Genomic DNA, 22,722 nt, shown 5'->3' with positions numbered 1-22,722 from the left:
ACAGGGCAAATAAAGCACTACACACAGTGCTCAATTTCCTTGCAGCACTCCCACAGAGCAAATAAAGTGCTACACACAGTGCTCAATTTCCCTGCAGCACCCCCACAGGGCAAATAAAGCACTACACACAGTGCTCAATTTCCCTGCAGCACTCCCACAGGGCAAATAAAGTACTACACACAGTGCTCAATTTAGCTGCAGCACCCCCACAGGGCAAATAAAGTACTACATACAGTGCTCAATTTTCCTGCAGCACCTCCACAGGGCAAATAAAGTACTACACAGTGCTCAATTTCCCTGCAGCACCCCCACAGGACAAATAAAGTACTACATACAGTGCGCAATTTTCCCGCAACAACGCCACACGGAAAATAAACCTTTCTATATCACCAAGTTTTTATGGTTCTCTAGAATAACAGCTGCACTGGAGATGAATAAGGGTTCCTAACCCGAAATGCGTTAGCTTATGGATCCTTAATTTTTTTTGTTATTTTCTCACCATGTTCTTAATTGCACAGTAAAAATTATGTTTTAATATTTTCCCATTGGTGCTGCTGCTCAGTTCTCTCGGACCCTTCTTCCACAGTCAGACATCACTCTGAATAGAAGGTAGAAATGGTATTGAGAATACATTTCCACTGTAAAATTCTTCACTGCATTCCAATAATTTATCAATCCTTCTTAATTCTGTATCCTAATCACCTAAACCGTTGTGTTAGATTAATAAATAATCTTTGGTTAAGTTATCACTGTGTCTTCATCTTCTGCGCCGTTGCATCCAAACACCTGCTTACACATCCTCCCATAATTTAGCTTTATCTATTTTTTACTAAACGCTAGAGGAGAACTGAAAGTTTGGTAATAATCAGGCTTTAGTTATGTCCTCGTCACACATAGCGACGCTGCAGCGATACCGACAACGATCCGGATCGCTGCAGCGTCGCTGTTTGGTCGCTGGAGAGCTGTCACACACCAGCTCTCCAGCGACCAACGATGCCGGTAACCAGGGTAAACATCGGGTAACTAAGCGCAGGGCCGCGCTTAGTAACCCGATGTTTACCCTGGTTACCATCGTTAAAGTAAAAAAAAACAAACGCTACATACTTACCTATCGCTGTCTGTCCTCGGCGCTCTGCTTCTCTGGTCTGGCTGTGAGCACAGCGGCCGGAAAGCAGAGCGGTGACGTCACCGCTCTGCTTTCCGGCTGACCGGCGCTCACAGCCAGACCAGAGAAGCAGAGCGCCGAGGACAGACAGCGATAGGTAAGTATGTAGCGTTTGTTTTTTTACTTTTAGGATGGTAACCAGGGTAAACATCGGGTTACTAAGCGCGGCCCTGCGCTTAGTTACCCGATGTTTACCCTGGTTACCAGCGAAGACATCGCTGAATCGGCGTCACACACGCCGATTCAGCGATGTCAGCGGGACCTCAACGATCAAAAAATGGCCCAGGCCATTCCGACACGACCAGCGATCTCACAGCAGGGGCCTGACCGCTGGTACGTGTCACACATAGCGAGATCGCTACTGAGATCGCTGTTGCGTCACAAAACTTGTGACTCAGCAGCGATCTCGCTAGCGATCTCGCTATGTGTGACGGGGCCTTTACTCATTGAGAAACTGGCATTTTTCTTTTTGTTACGATGGTCATTTTGAAAACGTGGCAACGAGAAATGCATATTGGTTCCTTTGTATTACCGACTTGGAAACTGATGATAAAACTTTTACCATGTATTTCATTTTTTTTTTATTGATATTTAAAAGGTAGATAAGAACCATAATAAAAATAAATTACAGAGATAAATGTAAAATCTTTTATATACAACATATCGCAGAAATACAATCTCAGCCCGCATCCTCCACCATATGTGGGGGAACATCCTACATAACTGTAAGCAAAGTGAACTTAGGCGATGGTCGATGCGACGCGATGAGGTCTAGGGGTAGAGATAAGGTTGGTATCATTCTGAGACGGAAAGCTTCTTTGGTGGAGAGACTGTAGAAACTTCTATGGATGTCAGAGCGGCCAGGTGAGACAGTCGCCTCTGAAAAACGCAAGACAAAAGTGTCAATGGAGAGATCAGATTAACGATAGTCGCAGGTGTGACGATATAATCATTTGGGAGGGTGTGAAAGCCAATGGCACTTGGTGTTGGCACTTGGTGTTGGCACATGGCAAATTAGATGGGTTGCACCGACTGGGCAATATACAGAAAGTATTGACTAATGGGCATTAGTGATGACACTGTTAGACTATATACACAAAACTTTTTTTTCCAGGCAGATTAAGTCTGAAACCTGCTTGAAAAAGTGCCACAAAGAGGCTGAAAAGAATGAACATATAAACTTCTAAGTAAAAACAACTCACTAGCAGTGGTCTGATATCATTTGTTAGCGGTGATATAGAATACATTAACTCACACTTTACTCCAGTATGAGGGACATTAATAATTTGGATGTTGGTTCTTGGCAGCAAGGCGGTTGTTGTTTAGTTGTAATTTTAGTTTTTTCCTATCTAAGATGTGTATACACGTATAATTCTGAACCGTGTTTAAACAAATTTTTCATGATAATTTTGTATGCAGAATGTGGTTATATGCCAATGTGTGCTTTGTTTTTTTTTTGATTGATGTTTAATAAATGAATTACAAAAAAATACAAAAAAACTCACTGTTCACACATTCAATACATTCAAGTTATTGAGCATTTTTTAACAGCTTCAGGTTTCCAAAGAATCCATGTGGTAAAAAAAAGTGAGTGGACCATTCCATTCTGCTAAATCTTTCATCTTTCTGAACTGTCTTTTACAGTCAAGCGGGGGTTCTGATTTCTCTAGCAATCCTACCAGTAGCTCTCACTGAAATTTTGCTTGGTCTTCCAGACATTATCTTGACCTCCAATTGCCATTTCTTAATTACATTTCAAACTGAGGAAAGGGCAACTTGAAAACACTTTGGGCATTGGCCCATTTTCCTTTTTAAATATTTTAAAATGAAAAAAAAAAAAAGACATATATATGTGTGTGTGTGTGTGTATGGTATATATATTCACCTATAATACAAAGGAAATGTGTCATATTTAACTGTAGGCCTTTTATAGATAACTAGCTGAAGAGCCCAGCGTTGCCTGGGCATAGTAAATATCTGTGGTTAGTTATAGCACCTCACTTCTCTTATTTTCCCATCACACCTCTCATTTTCCCAATCACATCTTTCATTTTCCCCCTCACATCTCTCATTTTCTCCCTCACACCTCTCATTTTCCCAATCACATCTCTCATTTTCTCCCTCACACCTCTCATTTTCTCCCTCACTCCTCTCATTTTCTCCCTAACACTTGTCATTTCGACCTCACATCTGTCATTTTCCGATCACTCCACTATTTTTCCTCGCTCCTCTCATTCTGCACTCACACCTTTTCATTTTCACCTCACACCCCTCATTTTCACCTCAGTATATACATGTTTGCATCTCCCTTATATATAGTATAGACCTGTATGTCATCTCCTGTATATAGTATATACCTGTATGTCATCTCCCCTGTATATAGTATATACCTGTATGTCATCTTCTATATATAGTATATACCTGTATGTAACATAGTAACATAGTAACATAGTTAGTAAGGCCGAAAAAAGACATTTGTCCATCCAGTTCAGCCTATATTCCATCATAATAAATACCCAGATCTACGTCCTTCTACAGAACCTAATAATTGTATGATACAATATTGTTCTGCTCCAGGAAGACATCCAGGCCTCTCTTGAACCCCTCGACTGAGTTCGCCATCACCACCTCCTCAGGCAAGCAATTCCAGATTCTCACTGCCCTAACAGTAAAGAATCCTCTTCTATGTTGGTGGAAAAACCTTCTCTCCTCCAGACGCAAAGAATGCCCCCTTGTGCCCGTCACCTTCCTTGGTATAAACAGATCCTCAGCGAGATATTTGTATTGTCCCCTTATATACTTATACATGGTTATTAGATCGCCCCTCAGTCGTCTTTTTTCTAGACTAAATAATCCTAATTTCGCTAATCTATCTGGGTATTGTAGTTCTCCCATCCCCTTTATTAATTTTGTTGCCCTCCTTTGTACCCTCTCTAGTTCCATTATATCCTTCCTGAGCACCGGTGCCCAAAACTGGACACAGTACTCCATGTGCGGTCTAACTAGGGATTTGTACAGAGGCAGTATAATGCTCTCATCATGTGTATCCAGACCTCTTTTAATGCACCCCATGATCCTGTTTGCCTTGGCAGCTGCTGCCTGGCACTGGCTGCTCCAGGTAAGTTTATCATTAACTAGGATCCCCAAGTCCTTCTCCCTGTCAGATTTACCCAGTGGTTTCCCGTTCAGTGTGTAATGGTGATATTGATTCCTTCTTCCCATGTGTATAACCTTACATTTATCATTGTTAAACCTCATCTGCCACCTTTCAGCCCAAGTTTCCAATTTATCCAGATCCATCTGTAGCAGAATACTATCTTCTCTTGTATTAACTGCTTTACATAGTTTTGTATCATCTGCAAATATCGATATTTTACTGTGTAAACCTTCTACCAGATCATTAATGAATATGTTGAAGAGAACAGGTCCCAATACTGACCCCTGCGGTACCCCACTGGTCACAGCGACCCAGTTAGAGACTATACCATTTATAACCACCCTCTGCTTTCTATCACTAAGCCAGTTACTAACCCATTTACACACATGTTCCCCCAGACCAAGCATTCTCATTTTGTGTACCAACCTCTTGTGCGGCACGGTATCAAACGCTTTGGAAAAATCGAGATATACCACGTCCAATGACTCACCGTGGTCCAGTCTATAGCTTACCTCTTCATAAAAACTGATTAGATTGGTTTGACAGGAGCGATTTCTCATAAACCCATGCTGATATGGAGTTAAACAGTTATTCTCATTGAGATAATCCAGAATAACATCCCTCAGAAACCCTTCAAATATTTTACCAACAATAGAGGTTAGACTTACTGGCCTATAATTTCCAGGTTCACTTTTAGAGCCCTTTTTGAATATTGGCACCACATTTGCTATGCGCCAGTCCTGCGGAACAGACCCTGTCGCTATAGAGTCCCTAAAAATAAGAAATAATGGTTTATCTATTACATTACTTAGTTCTCTTAGTACTCGTGGGTGTATGCCATCCGGACCCGGAGATTTATCTATTTTAATCTTATTTAGCCGGTTTCGCACCTCTTCTTGGGTTAGATTGGTGACCCTTAATATAGGGTTTTCATTGTTTCTTGGGATTTCACCTAGCATTTCATTTTCCACCGTGAATACCGTGGAGAAGAAGGTGTTTAATATGTTAGCTTTTTCCTCGTCATCTACAACCATTCTTTCCTCACTATTTTTTAAGGGGCCTACATTTTCAGTTTTTATTCTTTTACTATTGATATAGTTGAAGAACAGTTTGGGATTAGTTTTACTCTCCTTAGCAATGTGCTTCTCTGTTTCCTTTTTGGCAGCTTTAATTAGTTTTTTAGATAAAGTATTTTTCTCCCTATAGTTTTTTAGAGCTTCAATGGTGCCATCCTGCTTTAGTAGTGCAAATGCTTTCTTTTTACTGTTACCTGCCTGTCTTACTTCTTTGTTTAGCCACATTGGGTTTTTCCTATTTCTAGTCCTTTTATTCCCACAAGGTATAAACCGCTTACACTGCCTATTTAGGATGTTCTTAAACATTTCCCATTTATTATCTGTATTCTCATTTCTGAGGATATTGTCCCAGTCTACCAGATTAAGGGCATCTCTAAGCTGGTCAAACTTTGCCTTCCTAAAGTTCAGTGTTTTTGTGACTCCCTGACAAGTCCCCCTAGTGAAAGACAGGTGAAACTGTACAATATTGTGGTCGCTATTTCCTAGATGCCCGACCACCTGCAGATTTGTTATTCTGTCAGGTCTATTAGATAGTATTAGGTCTAAAAGTGCTGCTCCTCTGGTTGGATTCTGCACCAATTGTGAAAGATAATTTTTCTTGGTTATTAGCAGAAACCTGTTGCCTTTATGGGTTTCACAGGTTTCTGTTTCCCAGTTAATATCCGGGTAGTTAAAGTCCCCCATAACCAGGACCTCATTATGGGTTGCAGCTTCATCTATCTGCTTTAGAAGTAGACTTTCCATGCTTTCTGTTATATTTGGGGGTTTGTAACAGACCCCAATGAGAATTTTGTTACCATTTTTCCCTCCATGAATTTCAACCCATATGGACTCGACATCCTCATTCCCTTCGCTAATATCCTCCCTTAAAGTGGACTTTAGACAAGACTTTACATAGAGACAAACCCCTCCTCCTCTCCGATTTTTACGATCCTTTCTAAACAGACTGTAACCCTGTAAGTTAACTGCCCAGTCATAGCTTTCATCTAACCATGTCTCGGTTATTCCCACTATGTCAAAGTTACCTGTAGATATTTCTGCTTCTAGTTCTTCCATCTTGTTTGTCAGGCTTCTGGCGTTTGCGAGCATGCAGTTTAGAGGATTTTGTTTTGTTCCAATCTCCTCACTGTGGATTGTTTTAGAAATGTTCTTACCTCCCTTCTGAGTATGTTTTCCTGGGTCGTCTTTGTTCGAGTCTAATGTTTTTCTTCCCGTCCCCTCTTCTTCTAGTTTAACGCCCTCCTGATGAGTGTAGCGAGTCTTCTGGCGAATGTGTGTTTCCCAGGTTTGTTGAGGTGTAGTCCGTCTCTGGCGAGGAGTCCATCATACCAGTAATTCACACCGTGGTCCAGGAATCCAAATCCTTGTTGTCTGCACCATCGTCTTAGCCAGTTGTTTGCATCAAGGATCCTGTTCCATCTCCTGGTGCCATGCCCGTCTACTGGAAGGATAGAAGAAAAAACTACCTGTGCATCCAGTTCCTTTACTTTCTTCCCCAACTCTTCAAAGTCCTTGCAGATTGTCGGTAGGTCCTTCCTTGCCGTGTCATTGGTGCCAACATGTATCAGAAGAAATGGGTGGACATCCTTGGAGCTGAAGAGCTTTGGTATCCTATCGGTCACATCCTTGATCATCGCACCTGGAAGGCAGCATACTTCTCTTGCAGTTATGTCCGGTCTGCAGATGGCTGCTTCGGTGCCTCTCAGTAGTGAGTCTCCCACCACCACCACTCTTCGTTGCTTCTTGGCTGTACTTTTTGCTGTCACTTGTTGCTGTGTGCCCTTTTCTTTTTTGCTTGCTGGTATTGCTTCATTCTTAGGTGTGCCATCTTCATCCTCTACAAAGATTTGATATCGGTTCTTCAGTTGTGTGGTTGGTGATTTCTCCATGGTCTTCTTGCTTCTTTTGGTCACATGCTTCCACTCATCTGCTTTTGGAGGTTCTCTGACACTTTTTGCACCTTCTGTGACCAGTAGAGATGCTTCTGTTCTGTCTAGAAAGTCTTCATTCTCTTTGATGAGTTTCAAAGTTGCTATTCTTTCTTCCAGACCCCGCACCTTTTCTTCTAAAAGGGCGACTAGTCTACACTTCTGACAGGTGAAATTGGATTCTTCTTCTGGTCGATCTGTGAACATGTAGCACATGCTGCAGCTCACCATGTAGGTTGTCACATCTGCCATGTTGCTCCTAGATCCTGCTGACTTGCTGTGTGTTTTCCTTCTTGTGTAATCTACTCAGCCAAGCTCTCTTGCAATAATGTCCTACAGGCAAAAATTCGCGCGCCGTAAGGCGCGCGGTTTGGTGATGCTTTCGAAGCAGCTGGTCCCGGCTGTACCCAACGATCTTCTAGCTTAGGGAGACTTCGCTTCTCTCAGAAGGCACCTGGAATATGCAAATTAGCCTCCTGAAGCTTGAATCCCTGGTTTGGTGATGCTTTCGAAGCAGCTGGTCCCGGCTATACCCAACGATCTTCTAGCTTAGGGAGACTTCGCTTCTCTCAGAAGGCACCTGGAATATGCAAATTAGCCTCCTGAAGCTTGAATCCCTGGTTTGGTGATGCTTTCGAAGCAGCTGGTCCCGGCTGTACCCAACGATCTTCTAGCTTAGGGAGACTTCGCTTCTCTCAGAAGGCACCTGGAATATGCAAATTAGCCTCCTGAAGCTTGAATCCCTGGTTTGGTGATGCTTTCGAAGCAGCTGGTCCCGGCTGTACCCAACGATCTTCTAGCTTAGGGAGACTTCGCTTCTCTCAGAAGGCACCTGGAATATGCAAATTAGCCTCCTGAAGCTTGAATCCCTGGTTTGGTGATGCTTTCGAAGCAGCTGGTCCCGGCTGTACCCAACGATCTTCTAGCTTAGGGAGACTTCGCTTCTCTCAGAAGGCACCTGGAATATGCAAATTAGCCTCCTGAAGCTTGAATCCCTGGTTTGGTGATGCTTTCGAAGCAGCTGGTCCCGGCTATACCCAACGATCTTCTAGCTTAGGGAGACTTCGCTTCTCTCAGAAGGCACCTGGAATATGCAAATTAGCCTCCTGAAGCTTGAATCCCTGGTTTGGTGATGCTTTCGAAGCAGCTGGTCCCGGCTGTACCCAACGATCTTCTAGCTTAGGGAGACTTCGCTTCTCTCAGAAGGCACCTGGAATATGCAAATTAGCCTCCTGAAGCTTGAATCCCTGGTTTGGTGATGCTTTCGAAGCAGCTGGTCCCGGCTGTACCCAACGATCTTCTAGCTTAGGGAGACTTCGCTTCTCTCAGAAGGCACCTGGAATATGCAAATTAGCCTCCTGAAGCTTGAATCCCTGGTTTGGTGATGCTTTCGAAGCAGCTGGTCCCGGCTGTACCCAACGATCTTCTAGCTTAGGGAGACTTCGCTTCTCTCAGAAGGCACCTGGAATATGCAAATTAGCCTCCTGAAGCTTGAATCCCTGGTTTGGTGATGCTTTCGAAGCAGCTGGTCCCGGCTGTACCCAACGATCTTCTAGCTTAGGGAGACTTCGCTTCTCTCAGAAGGCACCTGGAATATGCAAATTAGCCTCCTGAAGCTTGAATCCCTGGTTTGGTGATGCTTTCGAAGCAGCTGGTCCCGGCTGTACCCAACGATCTTCTAGCTTAGGGAGACTTCGCTTCTCTCAGAAGGCACCTGGAATATGCAAATTAGCCTCCTGAAGCTTGAATCCCTGGTTTGGTGATGCTTTCGAAGCAGCTGGTCCCGGCTGTACCCAACGATCTTCTAGCTTAGGGAGACTTTGCTTCTCCCAGAAGGCACCTGGAATATGCAAATTAGCCTCCTGAAGCTTGAATCCCTGGTTTGGTGATGCTTTCGAAGCAGCTGGTCCCGGCTATACCCAACGATCTTCTAGCTTAGGGAGACTTCGCTTCTCTCAGAAGGCACCTGGAATATGCAAATTAGCCTCCTGAAGCTTGAATCCCTGGTTTGGTGATGCTTTCGAAGCAGCTGGTCCCGGCTGTACCCAACGATCTTCTAGCTTAGGGAGACTTCGCTTCTCTCAGAAGGCACCTGGAATATGCAAATTAGCCTCCTGAAGCTTGAATCCCTGGTTTGGTGATGCTTTCGAAGCAGCTGGTCCCGGCTGTACCCAACGATCTTCTAGCTTAGGGAGACTTCGCTTCTCTCAGAAGGCACCTGGAATATGCAAATTAGCCTCCTGAAGCTTGAATCCCTGGTTTGGTGATGCTTTCGAAGCAGCTGGTCCCGGCTGTACCCAACGATCTTCTAGCTTAGGGAGACTTCGCTTCTCTCAGAAGGCACCTGGAATATGCAAATTAGCCTCCTGAAGCTTGAATCCCTGGTTTGGTGATGCTTTCGAAGCAGCTGGTCCCGGCTGTACCCAACGATCTTCTAGCTTAGGGAGACTTCGCTTCTCTCAGAAGGCACCTGGAATATGCAAATTAGCCTCCTGAAGCTTGAATCCCTGGTTTGGTGATGCTTTCGAAGCAGCTGGTCCCGGCTGTACCCAACGATCTTCTAGCTTAGGGAGACTTCGCTTCTCTCAGAAGGCACCTGGAATATGCAAATTAGCCTCCTGAAGCTTGAATCCCTGGTTTGGTGATGCTTTCGAAGCAGCTGGTCCCGGCTGTACCCAACGATCTTCTAGCTTAGGGAGACTTTGCTTCTCCCAGAAGGCACCTGGAATATGCAAATTAGCCTCCTGAAGCTTGAATCCCTGGTTTGGTGATGCTTTCGAAGCAGCTGGTCCCGGCTGTACCCAACGATCTTCTAGCTTAGGGAGACTTCGCTTCTCCCAGAAGGCACCTGGAATATGCAAATTAGCCTCCTGAAGCTTGAATCCCTGGTTCCCTGGTTGATGTCATCTCCTTCTATATATAGTATATACCTGTATGTCATCTCCTCCTGTATATAGTATAAATCTGTGTCATCTCCTCCTGTATATAGTATATACCTGTATGTCATCTTCTATATATAGCATATACCTGTATGTCATCTCCTCCTGTATATAGTACATACTTGTAGGTCATCTGCTCCTGTATATAGTATATACCTGTGTGTCATCTCCTCCTGTATATAGTTTATACCTGTATGTCATCTCAACCTGTATATAGTATGTACCTGTATGTCATCTCCTCCTCTATATAGTATATACCTGTGTGTCATCTCTCCTGTATATAGTATATATCTGTGTGTCATCTCCTCCTGTATATAGTATATACCTGTGTGTCATCTCCTCTTGTATTAGACCTCGTTCACACGTTATTTGCTCAGTATTTTTACCTCAGTATTTGTAAGCTAAATTGGCAGCCTGATAAATCCCCAGCCAACAGGAAGCCCTCCCCCTGACAGTATATATTAGCTCACACATACACATAATAGACAGGTCATGTGACTGACAGCTGCCGTATTTCCTATATGGTACATTTGTTGCTCTTGTAGTTTGTCTGCTTATTAATAAGATTTTTATTTTTGAAGGATAATACCAGACTTGTGTGTGTTTTAGGGCGAATTTCATGTGTCAAGTTGTGTGTGTTGAGTTGTGTGTGGCGACATGCATGTAGCGACTTTTGTGAGATGAGTTTTGTGTGGCAACATGCGTGTAGCAACTTTTTGTGTGTCGAGTTGCATGTGACAGGTTAGTGTAGCAAGTTGTGTGCAGCAAGTTTTGCGCATGGCGAGTTTTGCGCGTGGCGAGTTTTATGTGTGGTGCCTTTTGAGTATGTGTAAGTTTTGTTTGAGGCAACTTTTGCATGTGTTGTGACTTTTGTGCATGTGGCAATTTTTCCGCGTGTGCAAGTTTTGCGTGTGGCGAGTTTTCCATGAGGTGAGTTTTGCACTTGTGGCGAGTTTTGCGTGAGCCTAGTTTTTGCATGTGGCGAGCTTTGCGCGTGGCGAGTTTTGAGTGGCGACTTTTGTGTTTCGACTTTTATGTGGCGAGGTTGGTGTATGTGTGGTGAAATGTGTGCTGAGGGTGGTATATGTGTTCAAGCACGTGGTAGTGTGTGGCGCATTTTGTGTGTGTGTTCATATCCCCATGTGTGGTGAGTATCCCATGTCGGGGCCCCACCTTAGCAACTGTACGGTATATACTCTTTGGCGCCATCGCTCTTGTTCACATCTGGCAGCTGTCAATTTGCCTCCAACACTTTTCCTTTCACTTTTCCCCATTATGTAGATAGGGGCAAAATTGTTTGGTGAATTGAAAAGTGCGGGGTTAAAATTTCACCTCACAACATAGCCTATGACGCTCTCAGGGTCCAGACGTGTGACTGTGCAAAATTTTGTGGCTGTAGCTGCGACGGTGCAGATGCCAATCCCGGACACACATACATACACACACATACACATTCAGCTTTATATATTAGATTTCATCTTTAACTTACTTAACTGTTCACAATAACATTAATTTTGACCAGGGGTGCACAGACTTTTGCATGCCACTGTTAGCACTTAATGTATTTTGCTTTTTTCGCTTCTTACCTTGTGATTACGGAAAGCAATAAAAGCGATGGCTGCCAGGCAGGACACAAATATAACCATCAGGGGGAGGATGACGTGCCAAGAGGTGAACGTATCGATATCTGAAGCTTGGGCAGCTGAGAAAGTGAATAACAGGAGTCAGGATAACGTGAGCGAAACGTAATGGAGCAAGTACTGGAGGTGTCAAGATGTTGAAGATAATAATATGAAGAAAGATGAGGAGGATGATACAGCAGAGGCGATCAGAAGATCATGACATCAGAGGAGATATAATACAAAGAATATGGTGAGATAAGAAGCCAGAGGAGATAATAATATGGTGAGATAAGAAGGCAGAGGAGATAATAAGGTGAGATAAGAAAGCAGAGGAGATAATATGGTGAGATAAGAAGGCAGAGGAGATAAAAATATGGTGAGATAAGAAAGCAGAGGAGATAATATGGTGAGATAAGAAGCCAGAGGAGATAATAATATGGTGAGATAAGAAGGCAGAGGAGATAAAAATATGGTGAGATAAGAAAGCAGAGGAGATAATATGGTGAGATAAGAAGCCAGAGGAGATAATAATATGGTGAGATAAGAAGGCAGGGGAGATAATAATATGGTGAGATAAGAAAGCAGAGGAGATAATATGGTGAGATAAGAAGACAGAGGATATAATAATATGGTGAGATAAGAAGACAGGGGAGATAATAATATGGTGAGATAAGAAGGCAGAGGAGATAAAAATATAGTGAGATAAGAAAGCAGAGGAGATGATATGGTGAGATAAGAAGCCAGAGGAGATAATAATATGGTGAGATAAGAAGGCAGAGGAGATAATAATATGGTGAGATAAGAAAGCAGAGGAGATAATAATATGGTGAGATAAGAAGGCAGAGGAGATAATAATATGGTGAGATAGGAAAGCAGAGGAGATAATATGGTGAGATAAGAAGCCAGAGGACATAATAATATGGTGAGATAAGAAGGCAGGGGAGATAATAATATGGTGAGATAAGGCAGGGGAGATAATAATATGGTGAGATAAGAAAGCAGAGGAGATAATAATATGGTGAGATAAGAAGCCAGAGGAGATAATAATATGGTGAGATAAGAAGGCAGAGGAGATAAAAATATGGTAAGATAAGAAAGCAGAGGAGATAATATGGTGAGATAAGAAAGCAGAGGAGATAATAATATGGTGAGATAAGAAGGCAGAGGAGATAATAATATGGTGAGATAAGAAAGCAGTTGAGATTATATGGTGAGATAAGAAGCCAGAGGAGATAATAATATGGTGAGATAAGAAGGCAGAGGAGATAATAATATGGTGAGATAAGAAAGCAGAGGAGATAATAATATGGTGAGATAAGAAGGCAGAGGAGATAATAATACGGTGAGATAAGAAAGCAGAGGAGATAATATGGTGAGATAAGAAGCCAGAGGAGATAAAAATATGGTGAGATAAGAAGGCAGAGGAGATAATATGGTGAGATAAGAAAGCAGAGGAGATAAAAATATGGTGAGATAAGAAGGCAGAGGAGATAATAATATGGTGAGATAAGAAGGCAGATGAGATAATAATATGGTGAGATAAGAAAGCAGAGGAGATAATATGGTGAGATAAGAAGGCAGAGGAGATAATAATATGGTGAGATAAGAAAGCAGAGGAGATAATATGGTGAGATAAGAAAGCAGAGGAGATAATATGGTGAGATAAGAAGGCAGAGGAGATAATATGGTGAGATAAGAAAGCAGAGGAGATAATATGGTGAGATAAGAAGGCAGAGGAGATAATATGGTGAGATAAGAAAGCAGAGGAGATAATATGGTGAGATAAGAAGGCAGAGGAGATAATATGGTGAGATAAGAAAGCAGAGGAGATAATATGGTGAGATAAGAAGGCAGAGGAGATAATAATATTGTGAGATAAGAAGGCAGAGGATATAATAATATGGTGAGATAAGAAGATACAGGAGATATAATAATAGGATAATGGAGAAATAGGAGGTACAATGAGAATAAGAAGATGGTGGTATAAGAAAGTAAATTACATATAATAAGAAGATGGCAAGATAAGTAAGTAGAGCAGATAAAATAACAATAAGATGGTGAGATAAGAAGGAAGAGGAGATGTAATAATAATAAAATGTTAGGGAAATAGGAGGTACAATAATAATGTGATGTTGGGATAAGAATTTAAAGGAGATACAATTGTAAGAAGATGATGAGATAAGAAGGTAAAGGAAATACAATATTAAGATGGCAAGATAAGAAAGCAGAGCAGATAGAATAAGATTGATATGGAAGATACGACGTTGGAAGAGATAAAATAAGGAAAGTAGAGGAGATATAATAATAAGAAGGAGCATGGAGAGGAGCAGGTGGGCAGGATGCCATGTCATACCGAGGATCAGGACAGGAAAAAGCAGGTAATTAAAGAGACAAAGAGAAAGTTCACGATGATGATTACTGAAGAAATCTCCACAGGAAGAGGAGAAAAGATGCTAAGACCAAGAAGAAACAATGTAATGGTTATGAGGCTGATCGACGCTGAGATATGGGGACAAGACCTTGTAGGTAATGGACTGTGATAGACGAAGCTAAAGAAGATACAAAGATGGAAAGAACCTGGGAGAGAAAGGAGGGCGATCAAAGTAGGCTAAGAAGATGCCAAGCTGGGCAGCAGAGAAATAACAGGGACAATGGTGGACAGCCCCCGAGGAGTAGAGACAGTGAAGGTAACATTAGTAGTAATAGTCACCAGGTTTACCGTGCACATAGACCCAATGCTCCACTTCTCCTAGTAATCTATCTACATCATACACCGAGCAGGTCCAGGCCCCTGAGTCCTGTGTTTGCAGGTCCCGCAGATCCACAAAGGCTCCTTTGATGACTTTTCTCTGTCCGTCTGGAAGAGCTGGGCCTGTCCAGTGAAAGCGCTCTTTCCCAGTTGAACCATTGATGCTGCACAGCATCTGCAGGTAGGAACCTTCTTTGGTGAACGACGTGCCGGCGGGTAACACTGAGGACCAAAAAGACAAGTCAAAGACAGGCGTGTTACAGAGCAGGAGGAGCGGAGAGGACTGATCTTGATTCCTTCTGAGTTTAGGAGTCCAAGAGAACCGACTACTGGATTCCCAATCTCAAAAAAAGCAAGCATTAAAATGGAGAAACGAGTCTTTTCCCTAAAACATATATGTCCCTCTGCTCATATCCTCTCTATTATTGGACAACATTCTCAAAAAAACAGGTTGCTCAGGAAAAAAACCTCAAAACAAGTATCATTGAGACCAACCGATCTAGAAGATGTGTTTGAAAAAAGAGCCACCCAAATACATGTACCAATTAATGTGATCTCAACAGAATATGTGTCCATGACTTAAACCTCTCTAGAAAATGTATCCATCACCTTGGTTATTGGACGTTGACTAAAAAGAAAAAAACACCCCACTATAAGAGTCCACCACTGACCTTGGATAACCCTCAGCTCGATCCGTCTGGTCAGTCTTTGGCTTTTGTAGGTGGTGTCACATCGGTACGTTCCGGCATCTTCTGGTCTCACGGGGTTTAGGACCAGAGCTTGTTTGTTGTCAACAATGTTTTCTTTATCTTTGCTCCAATGATAACTCAGTCGTTGTTCCATGGGCAAATGTGTGATGTTACAAGGAAGCTCGACAGAAGAACCCACGCCAGTGTAGAGCATGATAGGATCCGGGCGGGTGATACCTGAAGAAGACAATAAATTGGTAAGAGGGGTTCCATGAAACATCTAATGGCAAACAACTGGGTCCAAAGATCAGCTCCAACTAGGATTGTCTTCTGCTGGACCTTGGTGCTCAATATGGTACCAGGGATTTGGCCAACTAGAGGACACTCTGATATACTGTTGGCCCAATGGAGACATAATCGGTCAAGATGAGGTTTTCTCCTAGAGGTCGGAAACCCATTCATGCTCAATCAATATGTTATCAATGATGGGGAAACCTTCTTTAAAAGATCTTACGTAAAGAGTCTTGGAAACAAAGGGGCGCCCAAAAGCATCATACATGAGATTTAGGGCAGACGCGTCGATGATGACTCACCAACCACCAAAAGGGTGATACTTGATCGTGCACCGTCCACCTCACAGCTCCACTTGCCATGGTCTTCTTGAGTAAGACGATGGAGGTGCAGGCTACTCCCATTCTCTGATATTCGGATGGATGGCCGGACAGGGATTCCAAGATGTAACCAATGAACGGAGGTGGAAGAACTACCGGGATTGACAATTTTGCATGTCAGAGTGACCGAGCTGTTCTCGGGAAGAGGACCATCGGGAGATTGAATCACTGTGAGAAAAGAAATAATTTGACCACGTTCAGACTTGACATTATAGCAGGGTGTGCACTTTATGACAGCGAAATGACAGTGAAAGGTCAAAAGATTTAATACCGTCTCCTGGAAGTGATGGAGTACAGTCTCTCACCAGACCTGGGAGTGACAGGGGAGATGTTTACAGAGCCTTATACAAGCAGAAAGTTAGGGTACCGTCACACAGTGCAATTTTCATCGCTACGACGGTACGATCCGTGACGCTCCAGCGTCGTAACAATATCGCTCCAGCGTCGTAGACTGCTGTCACACTTTGCAATCTACGACGCTGGAGCGATAATTTCATGACGTATGTGCGATGTAGAAGCCGTTGGTTACTATGCGCACATCGTATACGATATATGTTACACCATGCAATCATGCCGCCACAGCGGGACACTAGACGACGAAAGAAAGTTTCAAACGATCTGCTACGACGTACGATTCTCAGCGGGGTCCCTGATCGCAGGAACGTGTCAGACATTGCGATCTCGTAACTATATCGCTCGAACGTCACGAATCGTGCCGTCGTAGCGATCAAAATTGCACTGTGTGACGGTACCCTTACTATCCTGTCTTATCTAAGACTCTAGCAGTGCAATAAAGCTATCATCTCCCCTGTCCTATAATAATAATAATGAGATGACTCTACTCATTCTCCCCCATTCTATACGGCAAAGCTGACAAATATTCTGCATAAAATGTCAAATGTTAACCTGAATGGCTAAATACACTGACAAAAAAAGTGACTTTTTGGTGCCAAGACCCAAAGCAATAGGTCAATTCGCTGCTCTTACTGGCAAGAATCCCTTTATATTTCTACCTAATGTCCCCTGCACTAGAATCACGTACCGCAGATTATTTTACACCTACCTACAAAGATGTCTTTTTTTTTTTTCCAAACTTCAACTTTCTCAACTTTTCTCTCCCACTCTGCAACATGTGACTTTTCATCTTTTCTTCCTTGGCCTTTGTCTCATTGTTCCCCTCGTTTGTTTTTTTTTTCACCTTCACACTTATTACTAACGGTTTATATTTAATATTATGACCTAAAGGAAACTGATAGCGGGGACCCTCGCACTCGATGTGTCACCGGTTTCCTGAATCCCCTCCGTGTGCGTCAGCGAAGCCCCTTATACACAGAAGATAATAACAGGATGTGGGCTGGGCGGGGGGCTACCGGGGTGAGATCAGCCGAGGAGACGGCTTGATCTACTTTGTGCCCACATTGTTGCAGCATATCCCATAGAGATGTACAATGAAGACCTGGGGATGCCTCACTGTTTCCACCGCTCCCCGTTTTCCCCGCACTGTTCTCACTTTGCCCGTATAATCTCTCTGTTCAGTACCGATACGTCCCACAGTAACGCTCTGCTGCCTACAGACTACTGCAAACCCAGATTACAGATTGGAATTATGTAGCTGTTTGCATATTATTATGAGAGATTACAATAGAAATTAGCAAAAAAAATCCAGCGCCCACTTCTATCACATTCAATCTCAGCCGCACAATTCTGAATTCTGTGGCCATTTTCCTTTTAATTCTAAAAGCATTCTGTAAATACTATCAGCCGGCTGCAGAATTATCTTTTTTTTATGCTAGTGTACTTTCAAAAGTACAAGCAAATATAACAAAAAAAATAAACTTTATAATATAGTTTATCAAATAAATCTGCTTCTTTCTCCCTTTATGAGCCACTTCTCCATCTCACCTGCTTCCTAAACTCATCGTCCACTCTAAAAAAAAAAAAAAAAAACTGCTCAGTTACTGTTTTTCTAGTAAGTGTTTGATCTCACTCCAGGGTTGGAATTACACATACACTGTTTGATACTACTGCATAATGTCCTGTATGTTTCTGCTGCATTCTAGTAAGTGTTTTATCTTACCTAGTGCTAGAGTCACAGCTACACTGTTCATTACTGCTGTATAACGTCCTCCATGTTTCTGTTCCATTCTCATAAGCGTTTTATCCTACCTAGTGCAGAATTCAGAGCTACACTGTTCAGTACTGCTGTATAATGTCCCTGATATCGTTGCTGCATTTTAGTAAGCGTTATCATACTCAGCGCTAGATTCACAGATTCACTGCTCAGTATATTTATTTATTTAATATTATTTTTTTATTTATTTATTATACTTTTCTTATATAGTGCCATCATATTCCATAGCACTTTACAGATCTTGTCATTGCCGTCCTCGTTGGGGCTCAGAATCTAAATTCTCTATCAGTATGTCTTTGGAATGTGGGAGGAAACCAGAGAACCCGGAGGAAACCCACGCAAAAACAGGGAGAGCATATAAACTCCTTGCAGATGTTGTCCTTGCTAAGCACTGAGTATTGCTGCATAATATCCTCCATGCTGTTGCTCCTTTCTAGTAAGTGTTTTATTTCACGCCAGTGCTAAATTTACAGCTACACTGCTCAGTACTGCCATATAATGTCCTTGATTTTGGTTGCTGCATTCTAGCAAGTGTTATCTTACTCGGTGCTAGATTCACAGCTTCACTGTTCAGTACTACTGTATAACGTCCTCCATGCAGCTGCTCGTTTCTAGTAAGTGTTTTAGCTCAACCCAGAACTAGATTCACAGCCACACTGCTGTATAATGTCCTCCATGTTGCTGCTCCTTTCTAGTAAGTGGTTTAGCTCAACCCAGAACTAGATTCACAGCTACACTGCTGTGTAATGTCCTCCATGTTGCTGATCCTTTCTAGTAAGTGTTTTAGCTTAACCCAGAACTAGATTCACAGCTACACTGCTGTGTAATGTCCTCCATGTTGCTGATCCTTTCTAGTAAGTGGTTTAGCTCAACCCAGAACTAGATTCACAGCTACACTGCTGTGTAATGTCCTCCATGTTGCTGATCCTTTCTAGTAAGTGTTTTAGCTTAACCCAGAACTAGATTCACAGCTACCCAGAACTAGATTCACAGATACACTGCTGTATAATGTCCTCCATGTTGCTGCTCCTTTCTAGTAAGTGTTTTAGCTTAACCCAGAACTAGATTCACAGCTACACTGCTGTATAATGTCCTCCATGCAGCTGCTCGTTTCTAGTAAGTGTTTTAGCTCAACCCAGAACTAGATTCACAGCTACACTGCTGTATAATGTCCTCCATGCAGCTGCTCGTTTCTAGTAAGTGTTTTAGCTCAACCCAGAACTAGATTCACAGCTACACTGCTGTATAATGTCCTCCATGTTGCTGCTCCTTTCTAGTAAGTGTTTTAGCTTAACCCAGAACTAGATTCACAGCTACACTGCTGTATAATGTCCTCCATGCAGCTGCTCCTTTCTAGTAAGTGTTTTAGCTCAACCCAGAACTAGATTCACAGATACACTGCTGTATAATGTCCTCCATGTTGCTGCTCCTTTCTAGTAAGTGTTTTAGCTTAACCCAGAACTAGATTCACAGCTACACTGCTGTATAATGTCCTCCATGCAGCTGCTCGTTTCTAGTAAGTGTTTTAGCTCAACCCAGAACTAGATTCACAGCTACACTGCTGTATAATGTCCTCCATGTTGCTGCTCCTTTCTAGTAAGTAATGAATACACATATATACAAAAATAGATATATAGCATACATTCACCAATAATATATAAACCTACAACATAATGCACGACTCAAATAAGTATAATAAACATTATTTTATTAGTCATAAAAACATAACACAACACATATACACAAGGGAAAACAAAAACAGGTGGAAAAAAGTACGAGGTGTCACAAGGACTAATACAGTACATATAGTGGCCCATAAAATATCTGAAGTAGATATCAATGTTGAAAATTAATTCATATACTTTAAATGGACACTAAAATATACAAATATTTCCATGTATAAGTACCCACAAAATAGATGATTATAATTTCTATATCATTAATAAGGCAACATGGCTCAGAATAGATATTGCCATAAAAGGCTAATGTGCAAATATTGTCATATGTAATGCGTTTATATAAGTCAATAATGCCACAGTAATATAAAAAAATTAATTATATATAATAAGGGTAAGACTTAAAAACCCAAAGTGTCATGGTGCAAAAAAAGTGCAAAAGAAGTTGTATAGCAGCACAATATGATTACTTATATCCGATATACTAAGAGCCAGTGAAAAAAGAGGGAAAAAGTACCATATATAATATAATCTCATAGGGATGTAATAAGAATAAATGTACTATTGCTGAAATGCCCCAATGTGCCTATAGTATCCTGTATCTCACATTAATAAATAGACATTCTAAGAAAAACAAGGTATCAAGCATCAAAAGTTAGAGAGATGCGTAATATTGTGGGATACTTAACCGTGTAAAGAGTCCTGTGGCAGCCCGCACCTGCCCGACGCGCGTTTCGCCTGAGCTTTCCCTCGTCAAAGCTCAGGCGAAACGCGCGTTGGGCAGGTGTTATTGACTTATATAAACTCATTACATATAACAATTTTTGCACATTAGCCTTTTATGGCAATATCTATTCTGAGCCATGTTGCCTTATTAATGATATAGAAATTATAATCATTTATTTTGTGGGTACTTATACATGGATAATTTTTGTATATTTTAGTGTCCATTTAAAGTATATGAATTAATTTTCAACATTGATTCAGATTTTATGGGCCACTATAAATACTGTATTAGTCCTTGTGACACCTCGTACTTTTTTTCCACCTGTTTTTGTTTTCCCTCGTGTATATGTGTTGTGTTATGTTTTTTATGACTAATAAAATGATGTTTATTATACTTATTTGAGTCGTGCATTATGTTGTAGGTTTATATATCCTTTCTAGTAAGTGTTTTAGCTCAACCCAGAACTAGATTCACAGCTACACTGCTGTATAATGTCCTCCATGCTGCTGCTCGTTTCTAGTAAGTGTTTTATCTCACCATAAAGCAAGATTCAACGCTACAATGCTGTGTACGGCCGTATAATATCATCCATGCCTTTGCTTCTTCTGAACGATTGCTACATAGAGACAAGAGAGGAGGAAGCCCTGAGGTCGGTGTGTTGTGTGTGGTAGATATCATAGCAGCTAGTCTTCACCCACCAGCTCAGGGACAACTGAAAACTAGAAATAGAATCTGCAGAGGGGAAAACTGGTGAAAAATGTAGGATAGATAAAATGTAGCCAGAAATAGTGTAATTCCTCGTATACACACGGCAGCTTCTTTTGAAAAGTCTCCTGATCGACAGGTAGGTATGAGCATGCAAGAACTGACTAATCGCACAGTTGTACCACGCTTAGTCTGGGGGGCGCAATTTCTGCCTGTGTTTGCAAGGTGCTATGAAGCCTCGCTACCTTCTACTGTCACTCCAAAGAAATGTCAAAAATTAAATGAGGCGCTCTTATCTGATGGAGAGGACCTGAGCCGCGCTTTACCTGCCCTACATTTCATTAGTGGTGAGCTTTCCTTATCTGGAATTTTGAGTGGAAATAAGAAAAAAAAAATCCTTTTTTTTTAATGTTTTATCAAAATCTTAACAAATAGAGGGAAAGTTGAGAGGGAAAGTAAAAACAGGGAACATTCTGTGAATTTCTTATAAATTCCATTGGATTACAGATTATGGTGCGTGAGACCAAAACTAAAAAAAAACAAAAAACGAAACGAGACCCTCATAGGAGTACCCACCTGTTATGGTTCTCAGAGACACTTCACATCTCCGCTTTCGCTGCCCGTATCTGACCACCGCATTGTACCTTCCCGCATCTTCTTCCTTCAAATCTTTCAGGTGCAACGAGAAAACCCCTTGATGGATCGAAGATGTTGGGACCGAGGCACGAGACATGAACGGGAGACCCCTGAAAGTGACTCCGTTAGGAAGCAACCTGAGCACCGGTCTCGGGGTCCTGAAATAGTGAGAGGAGCAGACTGAGACGTCAGAGGATGGAAGAGGAGGTGGACAGAGATACAAAGATGAGTGGGAAAAGAAGAGGACAAGGTTGTTTCCAATGGGTAGAAGGTGAATAAGCAGCTTCCAGACATTTCCGGTATCTGCCTATTGCTCTCTGCAACAAAGGATCAGGCATGTTGAAATCCAACATGCCCAATCTTTCTTTTGCCCAATATTCTGCCACTGGAGAGTGGCTGAGAATCTCCTCTGCACATGAGGTGATCACCCAATCTGACCAAATATAATGTGTATTGGGGGTAAATCTCTATTTTACTGCAATCAAATCGGCTATCCAATGTATAGAGGTCACCTGACTTTACGAAAGCAGATACCTGCAGGAACAAAGATTGGGCATATCGATTATAACATGCCTGATCCTTCTTCCTCCTCATATCTAACATTAGAAAACAGATGAGAGGCTCCTATACACCAAAATATCTTATAGAAATCTATATCAGTGTGATCAACCTAATATATATATATATATATATATATATATATATACACATATATTATAATCCCAGTGTCATAGATTTGAAGTGATAAGCAGTTGTGATAGTCTAGATATATATTTATATATAGATATCTATCTACAGGGTATGTGCACACGTCAGGATTTTCTAGCAGAAATTTCCTGACAAAAAACGGA

At 41.9% G+C, this 22,722-nt stretch overlaps 1 protein-coding gene across 1 annotated transcript in view; it reads right to left on the bottom strand.

The window, feature by feature from the left end:
* Positions 1-1,751: 1,751 nt before the first annotated feature.
* LAG3 (lymphocyte activating 3) overlaps positions 1,752-22,722 on the bottom strand; it is a 32,461-nt gene continuing 11,490 nt past the window's right edge. Inside the window, exons 3-8 of the mRNA XM_069755912.1 lie at positions 21,812-22,029; positions 15,919-16,164; positions 15,308-15,562; positions 14,607-14,858; positions 11,852-11,967; positions 1,752-2,044 (exon numbers count right to left, since the gene is read on the bottom strand). Of these exons, the coding sequence (XP_069612013.1) occupies positions 1,961-2,044; positions 11,852-11,967; positions 14,607-14,858; positions 15,308-15,562; positions 15,919-16,164; positions 21,812-22,029 (1,171 nt within the window). The 3' untranslated portion in view covers positions 1,752-1,960. The remainder of the gene's footprint in view (positions 2,045-11,851; positions 11,968-14,606; positions 14,859-15,307; positions 15,563-15,918; positions 16,165-21,811; positions 22,030-22,722) is intronic.

The sequence above is a fragment of the Ranitomeya imitator genome, chromosome 2 (genome assembly GCF_032444005.1).
Source record: "Ranitomeya imitator isolate aRanImi1 chromosome 2, aRanImi1.pri, whole genome shotgun sequence".
NCBI lineage: Eukaryota > Metazoa > Chordata > Amphibia > Anura > Dendrobatidae > Ranitomeya > Ranitomeya imitator.
This window is presented reverse-complemented; position numbering and strand designations above follow the sequence as displayed.